Source organism: Ictalurus punctatus, chromosome 16 (assembly GCF_001660625.3).
Source record: "Ictalurus punctatus breed USDA103 chromosome 16, Coco_2.0, whole genome shotgun sequence".
Taxonomy (NCBI): domain Eukaryota; kingdom Metazoa; phylum Chordata; class Actinopteri; order Siluriformes; family Ictaluridae; genus Ictalurus; species Ictalurus punctatus.
In genome coordinates this window covers 1,287,501-1,302,500 of record NC_030431.2, presented here as the reverse complement: position 1 = coordinate 1,302,500, position 15,000 = coordinate 1,287,501, and the positions used below count along the sequence as shown (strand labels likewise).

Sequence of the window (15,000 nt, the reverse complement as noted above, 5' to 3'; positions counted from 1 at the left end):
ACCCCAACCCCCTACTAACTTTTGATATTTCATATTCACAGCAGATCATTATTCAGCATTCTCCCTCCCTGTCTCTCTCTCTCTCTCTCTCTCTCGCACTCCAATGTGGGTGTAAAAGAGCAGCAGTATTAATGCTCCATGTGACTGCTTACTAATGCTGTGCCACAGTGGAGGTGTCAGACTCGTTATTTTCTTCATAATTCGCCGGGTGGTCTTGTGATTCAGTTTCTACGCCACACAAACCCGTACTTGCCCTGCACGTATATCTTTCACAGTCAGGTTTTTTTCCGCCGCAAAGTTCTCGGAAGTTCTGTGTGATGTTCTCGTAGGTGTACGTGTTTCTTCGACCCGTGACCCTCAAACCAACAGAAACTGAAGATAAGTCACGCCTGTGCATGCGTGCAACAAGCTCGGTTTCTCCAGAAGATTGTTCCCGTCTCAGAGCTGCCAGAGAGCTCCTCTTGAGTTCTCGTGCGGGGTTTATATCCGACCGCCGATATATAATGCGAATCTTCATAAAGGCTTCGTTTACACTTCGATCGTTTTTTTTTTTTTTAATTCCGTTCAAATACTGAATACTAAATCTCTAATACTGATTACTAAGTGACCAATTATTTAAATATAAAGAAATGTACCATTGATGTTCACTGCCCCACTTAGCTTCCATAGAGTTATCATTGCACTTAGTAATAATAATAAATAATAATAATAAAAAAAAGATATGCAATAAGCGCTAATAGTGATCCATTGGGGCGGGAATCACACTGCCCCATGCTTTCGGGGGAAACAGCAGACAGAACAGTTAATGACAGGATTGTCTTATAGCAATAAGAGAGCAGTAGGTGCAGATGTACAGAATCATTTCTATTGTAGGAGATATGGCAAATACTGGGAGAGAGAAAGGGGGATTTCTGAGTGGTTAATGTGCACAGAGTGCATCTGAAATATGCGTGGAATACTTGTTTCCCCAAACAAAGGCTGAGAGGGGAAAAAACAACAAAAAAAGCAGTCTCCCTTTTCCAATGCCTAACTTTTTGTGCTAGTTCCAGGTCTCTTGTGTCGTTTTTGGGATGTAGTTGGGCTGGAAATTGAGCTGAATTCTGTGAACACTGATTAATGATATTACCTCAAACACAGTTCAACAAAGGTCCATCTAAAACCACTCAGATGACCTGTAGACTGTATGCTGGACTGTATGGTGTCTGCCTATTATGAGGAAACTCTAAAAATTCACTAGATACTATTGGTCTGTAGCCTAAGGGAATTGTGAGAGCCTATAACTTTTCGCTTTCTCGTCAGTAATGTCTCGCTTCCCCACCAATATCTCCTGTCAAGAGCCGCTGCTGATCTGGACGTTCCGATTCTCAGCTCTATGCTTGGATTGTAATCTGCCTTACTTTTAGACAATACCTTCTGCCAGGTCAGTTAATTTAACCACCGTGAGTCCTCACATACTGTAGCATGGGGTTTGTGTATTCTGGGCACCGTTTACGTCGAGGAAACACCTCTTCTCCAACTGTCCGAACTTCAACAGAAAGGGCAGTAAAGGAAAAGGTGTCTCACCACAATTACATTCGGGAAAGTTTCCTTGGAGTGAACACAGCGACCCTGTGTATATCTCCAAATGAAGGACAAATGGCGCGTATCGTCATGATTATTCGGACTACGTTCAGCCTTGGTGGTACCATGGATTTGGGCCACTGTTTTCCTTCGAGTTCTTCCAACACCATGTTCCAGCGTGAGGAAAGTGAGCTGTAGTGATTTGGCAGGCAGGCTCGACACAAACAAGGTGCTCCTCTCATTAGCGTCTAGCAACCGAGAGAAGCTTAGTGTGGCGTTGGAGGAGTCTGGAGGAACACTAGTGCTGTTCTTGGCTACTAGCTCATGTTGCCACAGCTATGGAAAACTACAGCTCGCTCTCTCTCTTTCTCTCTCGCTCTCTGGATCAGGCACTCCTGTTCCAGGCAGGGGCCAGACAGCAATAAGTGAGTGTGAGTGTATTAAATGTTGCAGTGGCCCCCCGGATCATCAAGAGCAGCAGGTGGATTTAGCTTTGAACATGGGAATAATACCCACAAGGCACAAGCTGTGAATAGAATATTGTTTAATGTATAAGCTATAATTTACTAAAACTACAATGTTTAGTATCTTTTGAATGGTACTGATCCTGATCTTGAGTTACTGTTTATGTGGAGTCTTGCACGTTCTCCCCGTGTCCATGTGGGTTGACTTCGTGTTCTTTGGGTTTCCTCCCAAAACACACCGCGGTAGGTGGATTGACTACGCGCCATTTGAGGATGGATTCCCACAACGTGTTCCCAGGATAGGTGCCGGAAATACCACAAGCATGACGGAAGGAGAAGAAGAATGAATGATGGTAGACATGGAATGGGTGGTGAAACATCTTCAAGATTATAACACAAGCCCAGTGTCTGTAGCTTTTCCTAGGCTCCCTGTAAGACCCCTATAACCGCTCGGTTGTGTTTTAATTGTACAGAATGTCAAAAATGATCACATTGACGTGGCATCGTGGCCTCCGGCTCGCTTTCGTTGCCGATTGCCGACTTCAGCTCAAAGGCCGTTCTGTGTGCCAGAGTTGTATATTACTTCGCATGGAAGGTCTGACAGCCTGGAGCCTTGCCACAGGCGGTACGGTTCATGTGAGAAATGAAGATTCTCTGAAGGTTCCGCTGCGATGCCCCAAGTCTGCACTTGTAAAATGGATGGAATCCGGTGTTTTTCAGAAATAACTTCCTCGCTGTCTTCCATCCTCTAGGACTCGGCACATTCTTTCACGGTTAATGGAGCGACAAACAAACAGCTTCAGGTCGAGCTTGACCCTGTAGAGTAAATAGTGTTAAATGGACTCTTTCGTTGAATCTATTTTATGTCACCTTTTCTACTACAGTTGAGCGATTCTGTTGGGTAAAATTTCCTCAGACAGATTAGATGATTTTATATAAAGTAAGGGAACACGATGCGGTTGCAGTGCAGCGTGTTGCTAAGAAAGGGCCTTGCCTAGAGGCTCTGTGACGGTCTTGGGATTTTAATCTGGCGTGGGACTCTTACACGGTGCGTTACGTATGACTGGCGATGCCTCTGTGTCGCTGCAGAGACGGCACGATAAGCATGAAGGCATATTCCACACGATCTCATGAGCCTAATGGAATGGGAGATTTTCTGTATCACTCAGTGCTCCTCTGTAATCGAGTACACTTACTTCCTGCTTTGTCAGAATGATGTCTTAAGCTCTGAATGGCCTTAAGGTGCCGAACCTTAACCACAAACTACTTTTTCCTTTGTGGTCTAATCTTGATGTTTAGATGAGCTCGATCACAGTTCAGTTTAGTCATTTTCTGCTCCATTAGTCATTGTCCTACGGCAACATTTATCACCGATCTCATCAACACCTATTCATATTGCCCAAACCATCCAAACTGAAAAGACCTCCACTTTATTCCAGCATGGATGGTGCGGGTTGAATGTACGACCAGATCTGTGGGGTGAGCTGAAAAATGACAAGCTCCAGAGATGCCGGAGTCGAGTCCGCGTCAGATTTCGGCGGGAACGCCGGAGTCTCTACAGCTCCCCCGAGCCGAGAACCGACCCCCGACAACCCAACATCTAACAGCTGCTTCTCCGTTCAGAGCTGTTCCAGACCTTCATCAGACATCCGGAAACCCCATTAAAGGCTTCTTCAGAATCCTCAACTTCTGGATTTTTGATCCTATCCCCCCCTCCCCCCATCTATGAGAGAAAAAGAATACACTCTTTATGCACTATTTTAAACAGGAAGCAGTTTTATGGCGTTTCATCCATTTAGCCTTCAGACCAAACCATATCCATATCCTTCTCACATGCATGTAAACAGTCTGTGGTCTGCCTTTAGCGGAGTTTAATGTAATAAGTTTTTTGGGGGGAAAAAATAGAGATTTCGTGTAGTAAAAATGCCCACCACGCCAGACAAGTCGTAACTTTTTTTTTTTTTTTCGCTTTAGCCTTTAGAGGTGATTTCCACAAGTTTTACAACTGCAGGCGTCGCCCCGTGGCTTTCGCCGAGACGTAGCGTGTGTGCGATTCGCTCCGACAGCGCTTGTTTTCTTGGGCCGGCCTCGACTTCCGTCTGAGTTCTTTCTTAAAGCTGGCAGCGGTTCAGGCCTCAGCATGACCACATCACCTCCGCAGAGTCGGATCCACAGTCCGGTGCCTCCTTTATTTCCCCTTCAGTGTCAGGGATCCGAGGAAGCTCTCGCACACGTGCCAAAAACCAATCCGATCTACTTTCTTCGCTGCTAATCAGGGAGTTTGCCTCGAGCCATGTTTGCTTTGGTAACAGCAGTGTTTACTGTCTGCGAGCGAGCATGCTAATGACCTGAGCAGCCTGCAGGTGAGATGTTTACAAGCGTCACAAATGTGATGGCATTTATGCCTGCCTCAGTTGGCATGGCTGCACGGGAACTGTGTGGGCCTGTAGCTATCCCTCACACGCATAATTATTACTTGCGAATCTTTTTATGCAACTGAAACTGTCATGAAGTGAAATATGTAGACACTTTTTTTTTTTTTTTTTTCTTTTACTTTGTTGGCATGCGCTCAAGCTCAGATGTCTTTGATTTGTAAGCAGTTAAGACGGATGAAGATGCCTTACCGTTGTGGCTCTGACGAAGCATGGAGATTCACCAAATTTGGGGTTTTCACCTGTTAAAAATCAGATCGAATTAACGTCAATGCGATTCGAATGAAGGGAAAAACAAAATACGGGGATAGGAAATTCAGCTTTCGGCGTTTTTAATGATGATGCAATCCTCAGTGTGGGGTTTCGAACTCTGTTTTATTATGCTGCGTTTCCCAAGGCAAGGCAAGCTGACACTTTTCCCTCATTAAACCACACAAACACCTCCTTCTCCAGAGAAAGAGAAATGCTTCTTTTGCGCACTCTTCTTTCTCGCCTTTCCCTTATTTCCACGCCGATCCTCACCGTGACAATTTCTTATTCCTCATTTGGAGTTTCTTTCCTTTTTTTTTTCTTTTCCGTCTCTTCTTTTCCCCCAAGAGCCTGGCATTCTTTTTTATTTTTTCTTACTTCAAAGCCTCGACGGCTTGGAGAATGCTCTTCGGCTTCCCATTGTGTTGGCTTTGCATATTCATGAAGGCTCTCTCTCTCTCTCTCTCTCTCTCCCCCCCCCCCCCCCCTCCCTCTCATTGACGGCTCACTGCTGGAGAGCAGAGCGATTGAAAGCGGAACAGTAGAGCCGAGCTCTCGCGTAGGGCTTTTTCTCCGAAAAGCTCTTTTTAGATGTTAAACCTTTTCATTCCAGTTACAATGAAAAGAGTTAATGATGTCCAATTAATACTGTTCTTACTGAATGCACTGTTAATATTGTTACAATTCATTATTTAAAAAACCCACACGAATCAGCGGTTTTATCATATACTGTATTAATGAGATGTAATCAGAAGTACGTCGATGTGTTTTCCCTGCTACTGGAGTAACCGAGACTGGCTCTTCTCCCCTCTCAGAAACCTTCCAACTCCATTTTGGTCCACAAGATGGATTTAATTTATAAACCAGATCCTAAATAAATCCGGTGTGCGCACTTGGATCCTTGATTCTTGTGAAATACATTGGAACCATATCGATCATCAGGGTTGCTACGGTGTCACGGGTCACGTTCGGACCGTCGACGTTTTCAAAGTGCTGATTTATTTTAATTTTTTTTTAGTTCTCATCCATTTTTTGACTCCCCCCCCCCCCCCCCCCCCCACTATGCTGGAGCCTTCAAGAACTCGAACAACTCGATTATTTCTGGAGAACTATTTCTAACGGCGTTATAATAACTGTACGATACGTCACATGACTGTAAGATTTCGTGGAAAAACTGATTCTCGAAAGCATCGTTCCGTTGGGGGGGGGCAGTTTGGGGGTTTGATCTTATTGGCAAACATGCTATTGTACATAGATTTTGTAACACATGTTTTCCTTCACCAGCTTTTATTCAGCAGCGGATTTATTTTCGAAAAAGCACTCGGGGTGTGTGTGGAGCTTTAGCAGATTACCTTTAGTAATTACCTCACCGTATTTATTTATCTAGCCTGTTTTATAGACTCGTTTCTCACCTCAAAGTCTCTCCATCCTCTGGGCTGATGACGATGATGTGTTCATGAGTCGGTGTCTGGGCCCTGAGCGCTGGACAGGGCGGTGAAGGGTGTTTGTGAGGGGTGTTTCAGCAGAGCCAGAAGCGATGAGTGCAGGGGACGGAGCCAGAGGAAAGCCGCCGATGACGTCAGGCCTCTGGGTGGCGGGATCCTGATTGTGTTTCCCAGCTTCGTGCAGCTGTTGGGCTCGAGGAAGCGCGTGGTTTTTTACACACCGTACCCTATCCCCACCCAGAACCCCCCCCCCCCCCCCCCCCACTGAAACATTCGCAGTCCTAGGGGTTAATTCTGGCGTGAAGCAGAACATTACCGCTAGCACGCATTCCTTCGATGGCTATTGTAACTTAAGAATCTGTGCGTGTTTTTTTTCTGGGGTCGCTCTTCGCTCTTCGGTCGAGCGGTGAATTTTGTGCCTGTCGAGCCGATTTTCTCCGAGGACGCGTATGCTCCTGGCTGTCTTAATGGCGTGAAAAGAACAGAACCCTGTTTTACTCTCGACTCGGTTAGAGCGGAAGTCTAAGGGCGGTTGTCCTTTCAGTAAACGTCCATCCCAAGTGTACTTTGTAGAGCAGGGAACTTTTCCAGAAGGAGGTCCATTTGTGTTTAATCATTACCCCTCATAGTTTCCGAGATTGGACAGCGCAAGAAAACCTTCGAATTAGTGTTTTTAGGTCAACATTTATTGACACAAGTTACTTAAAAAAAACAAACAACACACAAACCTTTTTATATACTTCAGGGAAATGTGCTGAATTATTATTATTTTTGTCCGTCTGTAGTAATGCGCGCGCGCACACACACACACACACACACACACACTCTACAGATGCAGTAGATAGCGAGCGATATTACTTTAACAGGCCTGAGGATTTTCTTTGGCCCAAGGTTTGATAGGTTATTTCCTTCAGTAATAAAACTGCTGATGGGACATCGATCCTGTTCTCTTTTCATTGCCCTGCTCTACTTTGCTTGTTGTTTTTTGCTGTAAGTTTTGCTTCTGCTTCAACCAAATGTAGCAGTGTGAAGGCTGTAAAAATGGCCATTTAGGGACCGGGCCATTTGCTGTTTGGAGAACGGGAAGAACATGAGGGAGTATACGCAGAGAGAGAGGAGTGTTTACGGATGTTCCCGAAGCCCGTGTCCATACGCGGTCGGTTTTGAAGATTCAGCAGGGCACGCCGACCTCACGCCGGCCCGTTTGAGCGAGCGCGTGTCCGACGGTGACGGCGTGATTATGTTATGCCGAGCCGCGTCCCAAAGAGGTCACTCTGAACACGGCGGGAAAATCGGAAGCGACGGCAGCAGTATCTGAATGAGACCGACGAGCACCGTTCGCTTCACTTCCGCACCCCTCACCCCCCACGGCCCAGATCGGACTTTTTCTTTCTCTCCGTTTCCCTCTCGCACATACACATCTCTCAGTCATCCGCCTCCAGAGGCTCCACAGAGTGACATGGACAGAGAAGAGAGAGAATGGCAGGCGAAGAGGGGGCCGTAGGGCACCCAGCAGGCCGGAAAGGGGGATAAAGCCAAGCGATTCATCTCCGTGTGGAGGTCTTTTGAATGGAGATCATCAATGGCTCTTGATTCTCTGGAGTTGGAGACGCGTGAGCTCCGGAGAGAACCCAGCGATAAAGCGTAGCGCTGAATTGGACGCTCGTTAATCGCAGGTTGAATTTCACCTGCACATGTCATGACATTTTCCCTAATGGAATGAGTTTTTGGTAGCACCTAATGGCACATTTATAGACTTTGACAGCAGGGAACGGGGATGTTTATAGCGCTCTATAGACCCACGCTGCACGGGCGCGACGTTCGCCGCCCTCACTTTGGCCACGCTGCGGAAAGCGTCAGCCCGATTATGCTTTATGGGATATAACCGCTATGGCTGACTTGATGTAATCTCGGTAATAGCGCACTTAATCGGCTTAACTTGTAACTCCCAGAAAGTCTTTTGCTTCGGTATCCGGGGGGAGTTTCCAGTGGAGGAATTAGCGTCGGAGGAGGAGGAGGAGGAGGGTGGGGGTGGCAGAAAGGGGGCGTGACATGGCCCGGAGGTGAAGCTTATAATCACCTGACGTGTGAATGCCTTTTGTTATGCACGTCGTGTGTTTTCACTGGCTGCTTTGTGCGCCATAATAACGTGTCACTCAAATGACAGCGCGGTGAATGGCCGAGGAGGAAATACCTAACCCGGTGTCTGAAAGACAAAAGCGACCTCGAGTCCCGTGGCATGCGGGACTTCACCTGGCTTTTTGGATGTCCTCTAACTCAAATATGCGTTCATATCAAAACGTATTGCTGCACTTTTTTTTCTTTTCTTGCAATTAACGGCGCTCTTTCCTAGCTAATCATCGTCCTCGAAGCTGAAAAGCAGCTGTCAGTGGGAGTCGCATTCACACACATGAGAGCTTAGCCGGTCTCTTTCTCTCTGTCTTTAAGGGTCAGAATTTTGGCCTCCTCCCCTGGCCTCCTTTTTTAGAACACAGCCCTCCCTCGGTCTGCACCCCAGCGAGAGGTGTGCGGGCAGAGTGGGATGGCCCAAACCTACAGGGGCGACACTGCTTGTGTGTGACGGTATGTTGTGTGTGTGTGTGTGTGTGTGTGAGAGAGAGAGAGACAGAGCAGCTCAGTAACAGTAACACCCTCCCTCCTCCCCTCTCTCTCTCTCTCTCTCTCTCTCTCTCTCTCTCTCTCTCTCTCTCTCTCTCGCTCTCGCTCTGTCTTTCTCGTTTTTCTCCAGCCAGGCCATCAGTGTGGAGTAGCGGAGGAGACAGTGGTGCAGCGGGCATGTGTGGCGGGCAGAGTTTCGGCTGGAGACGCACACACACACTCGTGCCCCGGTTCTCGGAGCAGGTTGCTGAAGGCTCTCTGATGGCCCGGCTACTGCTGCTGCTTCTTCTTCCTCTTCTGCCGGGATTCAGCTCTAACTTCACTCATGGTGAGTAACCAACACAAGAGCGTACGCACTCGATCGCCGACGCCTGACCCTAAATCTTATAGACATCTGCAATTTCCAGACGAAGTTTCTTGCTCAGATGACTTCCATGCCTTTATTTTATTTAGTTGTTTATTTTTTATTCGCATTCAAACAGAAGCTCGCATTGCTGCAGCCGCCAAGTTTGCGATACAGATCTCACAGATTATATTATATTATATTATATTATATTATATTATATTATATTATATTATATTATATTAAAGCTCGACTGCACGGATTCCCTAGCCCCGTGTTCTTGGATCGTCTGACGTGCCCGTGTGGCATTCGGTGAACTCTTTGAACACCGATCAGCTGTCAGACACTTGTTAAGCACACAGTTGGGCGTCAAGCTGTAAAAAAAAAAAAAAAAAAAAAAAAAATCCGTCTGTCTCCTCCGTCCCGCAAACACAGTTGAACACACACCAACACATGCACCCTTTACACACCTAAAATAATTGGCGCCCAGCGTGCGTCTTGTAAGAGCCTCAGAAATATCCCGCAGCTGGCGGAGTTTTTCTACGGGCTGGAACTTTTCCGCTGCTCGCGCTATCGACGTGGCCCTGCGCTGTACTCGATTAAAGGATCGCATCCGCTCACCGGATCAAAGTGTAAAGCGTGTTAAATATTAAGAGTTCGAGTCCTTCGGTTTTTAAGACGACGAGACGTATCACCCGGGGTCAGGATCGGTCCGATCACACTGTCCTCGAGGGTATGTCACGTCATCTCAATACTGGACTCGAACTCGATACCGGCGCTCTGATCTGTAAAGTACGTAACACGTTTGTGAAAAGACGAGCGGACGAGAATTTGTTCGTTTTTTTTTTTTTGACCCGTCTGTTGCGTCACATCAGCGACCGTCCACTTGACGGTTAGCAGCGTACGCTACAGTACCGTAATCGTGAATGTGAGTGAATTTGACTAAATGTATTTGACTAAACATCCAAGATAAGTGAAAAGAGCAAACAGCTAACATTCGTGCTCCACATCTGTGGTGAAGAGCTCGAGGTGATGACTTTAGCAAATGGAGGGACGGCTCTGAAATACATTCTTGACCTGTTTGATGAATCACTCACGCTAGATCTCGGTCTTATTTGGATTGCTGGGTCTGAATCACCTTTCCTACATGCATGCATCTACCCTCATCACACACACACACACACACACACTCTCTCGCACTCATCTGTTTTCTTAATTCACAACTATTTTCCACAGGAGGAAGCTGTGAGATCTAACAATACACCAGCTCATAAAAGTACGACTGTTGTTGTTGTATAAAAGATTCTGTATTTATTGTAAATCAATTTTATTTTTTTTTACATGATTCTACATAATACTACACTCGTTAAATATGTTAAACGTAAATATCACAAAATAAAGATGGTATGAACAATAGATTTTATGAACTAGTTTTAGCCTCAATGAGAATTTGCTTGTTATATATATATATATATATATATATATATATATATATATATTTTTACAAGACTAGGATGTAAATACCAGGATGCTGTATGTGTGAGTATAGCGTGCGCATTTATGTATTTATTTATTTATTTATTTATTTATTTAGGTGCCACAAGCGACACCTTTTTAAGTCTTTATTTTCGTTCGCCTCCACGTCGCTTATAAACACACGTATCGATATTTTCGGCCTTCCTTTGAACCGACGACTCGTAATAAGGCATTGATTCGATTCCTGTCGTGTTAGCGAAGATCCACGGTTGTAGAGCCGTGGCTGTCAAGGACGACGCGTGCGTGTCGGGTGTTTAATCTTCACACGTATGCATGTAACTGTTCGGACACGCTCTCGAGTCTCTTGTCGCAGAGCGACTGGGAAATGCATCGGGCGCGAGAAGCGTCGTTTTATCACGGCGTAGACTCAGCAGCGCGAGACTAGCAAGGTCATGTCAGCCTGCTCTTATCTCACCGTGTCCTTCAGTATGGGAATTTGCTGAGAACTCCTTGAGGAGATCACACAGGCTGTTTCACGCTCTTAAAGTCCCAGCACGTACACCGTCATTCACCTTACGCATGTAACTGCGATGACTTCTTTAGAAGATCCGGTGAAACTAATAGGAAAGGTATGTGGTGGCGAGTGTCAGGAATGTCGTTCTGGACCCGCTGACAGGTTAAGGAAGTTTAAGGAGGGAAATGTGTGCGTGTGTGTGTGGGCACGTGTGAGTGACCGTGATGGAGGGAGAGAATATATATACATAGATATATATTAGAACTGCAGGATGTAGTGATGCGATATCGTTGCCCATGATAAGTTATGTCACCTTGCACGGAGAGTAAAAATTTTTTTTAATAAAGTGTGTTGACCAGTAGCAATTTACACGCAAGCTGAAGTCCATAGCATAAAAGTATGACTCATGTAAAATAATTTTAAAAATACCAAGTACCTGAATATGTGTACGAGCGACTTTACATCACAGCGCCGTTATCCCTATCGTCTGGTGAAGCGTCGTCTTATTGCGTCCTCGACAAGAAGTTTAAAAAAGTCCGGACGTTCTCTTGTTGCATGGAGACATGTTTATTCGAGCTAGCGTCTCGATTCCCGCTCGGTGACGTGAAGACGTGACGTGACGCGCGTCGTGCTCGAATTCGAGCTCAGTTTTGCATAAGCCACAAGTTTCCTTAAGCCTCTTAATAGGAAAGGTTAGAATAGGAAATAGCGACTGGCTCTGTTTGTTGAACGAGTGAAGTAAAAAAAATAAATAAATAAATAAACCAAATCAAATGGTATTGGGGAACTGAAAGAAAAACCGATGTGTAAATCGTTTACCCCGCACACCTGGACCGGTGATTTTTTCCCCTCCACTGAATTTTAACCACACAGAATAATTTTATGTCGATTCATTTATTTATTTTACCAAATCACCCATGCATGTACATTTGAGCTCCGGGGGAAGTGGATGTGATTTGGTGGATGCTCTGTGGAAGTCAGTTAGAAAGCCACCCATGGAGGAAAAAAGCTAAACCTTAAGACTTGAAGAAAACTGGAACCAGATGATCTATTTGAGACCGTCCTTCCAGCAGGAAAGTCCTTTTAAAATTAAAAGAAAAAAAATCAGATCCTTTTTTCCAGGAGATTTCTTTATCATCCTGTCACCTCACCACCGCTTACAATACCGACACCGTGAAAGCTTCAGATGTAGAAATCACCGTGCGTTAGAGTCCGAGTATAATTGAAACGACTTTTCTGTAATTCGCTCAAATGGACGTGGGTGTAGGGAAGGAATAAATAAGATGTAAATCTTGTATGAAATCGTTGACAGCTCCTTTCTCTCTCTCTCTCCCTCTCACTGTGAAGTCTGTGTTGTGCCACGTCTTTTTTTTTTTTATTATTATTATTATTATTGTTTCAGCTTCGCAGGCAGGATTGAGATATCTACTGATTTCTACGCCACTTGTTGTGCAAAGTGGCAACACCATGGAAACAAGTCTTTCTTCTTCCTTCAATAAGTTACCTCTTTTATACAATGTGCGCTTATCTTCGGAGGTGTTATTGAGAAACACGTCACCCTCCTTCTTCACTTTGCAGATGTTTTCAAGGCTGGAGCGGTTCTGCCAACAGGACGAGCCTTTTTTGTGTGTGTGTGTGTGTGTGTGTGTAACGTGTGAGAAAAGCCTGAAAGCTTCTTTTTTTTTTTTTTTTTTTCTTTCTTTCTTTTTTCTTTTCTCTTTTCAGCTGTAGTCGAAGTGTTAACCCACAGGCATTGTTTTGTACTTAAATAAAGCCGACGAGTTCGTTACTACGAAATGAATGGTTGAAAAGACGGGCTAAAGGAGAGTGATAGAAGAAGCGAACAGAAGCGAAGCAGCAGCCGTGGTCCAGCTATGCTGGACAACTTCCTGACAGGATGTGGATCGGGTTTCCCCAGACAGAACCCGATCCGCTGCTCAGATGGAGTTTTTTTTTTTTTTTTTTTTGTCCAGCGGTGGGTCTCCTGCACCTGTGCCTAGACGAGAACGTTGAAAGCCACGAAGCTCGGGAAGGGACAAAAGGAGCGAGGGTGAACTCCTCCCTCATTAACACAGCGGTCAGATAATTAAGTGCCTGAGAGGGCAACAAGTGGCCTGTAGCGTATGAACGAAGGCGCACGATGTAGGTGGTCTGGGCACATTTGTTCGGTTTGATTTGTTTGTTGAACCTGCCAAGAAAAAGCAAGTGGGCCTAATTACCACCCAGTAACAAATGGCGAAATTGTATAAACTGCGAAGCTCTAAAGTATATAAACGTTTGTACAGGAGTATATACATGAACACACCATGAAGGAAATAACATTTGCTTCTAAAGGGTGGGAGGGTGGGTGGGTGGGTGGGTGGGGGGGGGGGGGGGCAACTTGTCATGTGTGCTATTCAAGCGAGAGCGACCCAGTCTTTCCCGTACGACGCTCCCTCTCACACTCGCGCACATGACGGACGAGGAACAGGTGGACGCCGACTCTGGCACTTCATGAAACGAGAGGCTTTATCCGGGATCCCTCTGGCATTGTGTGACCGACTGTGTTTGTGCGTGAGAGAGAAATGTCGACGGAAAGAGCGAGAGAGGGAGAAGCGTCCAGCATGGCCCGTTCTGTGTCTAAACATGGTGTGGAAGACAATGCGAGGGAGGACGGGGAGGAGTCACCGGTCACCCGCCGTCACACGCCTCATCACATGCTCCTGTCCCAGTACGCTATAACGGGACGACGATTATTTTTTACCGTCACGTGAGGAGCCGAACACGCGTGTGGAACATCGCTAGCTCGGATATCTCCGATCAATTCCTGCTGCGAAGCGTAGTATTATTCCGTAACTACAGCCAAACGGAGTAGGGAGGGTTCACTGAGGAAGAAATCGCGAATTTTGGCGTTTTCTCTACTCTAACTCTATTAAACCCAGTTCACGCTTCTCGGTTAGCTTAATGAGTCGAATCGGGTGTTGGGAGCCACTGGTTTAAAACGTGACGAGGTGTGCTGTTAGAGGACAGTAATCCCCGATGGCGTGATCCGATCCAGCGGACGTAAAGTAGTTCCAGTCGAGTCACCGTTTCCCTCTGGAAGTAGATTATTATCCTGGAACACCACACCACACGAGGTGTTCGTCTTTATCTCTCGAGACACGACGTGACACGTCACCTACGTTACAGCAGCTGCTTTTCTCTCGATAAATCGTGTCGGAAGTGTCCAAATGAACAAACCGTCGCGTTACCGGGAACTCGGAAAGTCCTCTGTGTCAGAAAACATTGCTGGCTGTTACAAAGCTCTGACACTGGAGACTCCTTCTAAACATTCTCGCTGTAGAAAGACTGACCATGTCACCGAGATGTCGACGTCATCCGTCTCGAGCGTTATCGGCGTGAAAGTCCCCGAATGAGGAATGAGTCGTTACTATAGAAACGGTGACGTAAGTGCGAGCACGCTAATATATTTTGCTACCGCTGGAGCTGCGTTAAACGATAATAAAAGGTCCGTTTCCCACGAGAACTTCATCCGCCTCACCACGTAGTCCTCCGGCGTGGTTTTCTTATCACCTCGACCCCTTGGCAGTCGGTCGATGTTCAAAATGTGCTGGGATATGTTTTCCGACACAAGGTCCGTTTTGTTTTGGGAGGCGAATAAAGAGCAGGAAATGATCCGGCGTGCTGAGGAATCCAAGGATCAAGAGTTATCGGTCCGCATCGCCGAAAAAAAAACAAAAAAAAAACCAAACCACCTGCTCCCTTTGTGACCTTTTGAGGAGGGAACACTGCTTTATCCAGCTCCGTTCCAAATTAGAAAGGCCGTGCTTTATCAGATGGACTTTTGCAAATGCTTTTGAAGTGCAATCAGATGGCACAGGTGGGGTATTTTTTTTTTCAGGTAAATGAGCTTACAACC

The 15,000-nt window shown here is 46.0% G+C and overlaps 1 protein-coding gene across 11 annotated transcripts in view; it reads left to right on the top strand.

Annotated features, from left to right (window-relative positions):
- bmpr1bb (bone morphogenetic protein receptor, type IBb) overlaps nucleotides 1–15,000 on the top strand; it is a 65,152-nt gene that overhangs the window by 37,502 nt on the left and 12,650 nt on the right. For 8 of the 11 annotated variants that reach the window (XM_047160760.2, XM_047160765.2, XM_047160761.2 and 5 more), the window contains one exon: nucleotides 8,900–9,097. In XM_047160760.2, the coding sequence (XP_047016716.1) occupies nucleotides 8,947–9,097 (151 nt within the window). In that variant the 5' untranslated portion in view covers nucleotides 8,900–8,946. Of the gene's footprint in view, nucleotides 1–8,188; nucleotides 8,734–8,899; nucleotides 9,098–15,000 lie in introns of those variants that run through there. The other 3 variants (XM_017489291.3, XM_047160766.2, XM_047160770.2) reach the window with 2 other exon arrangements.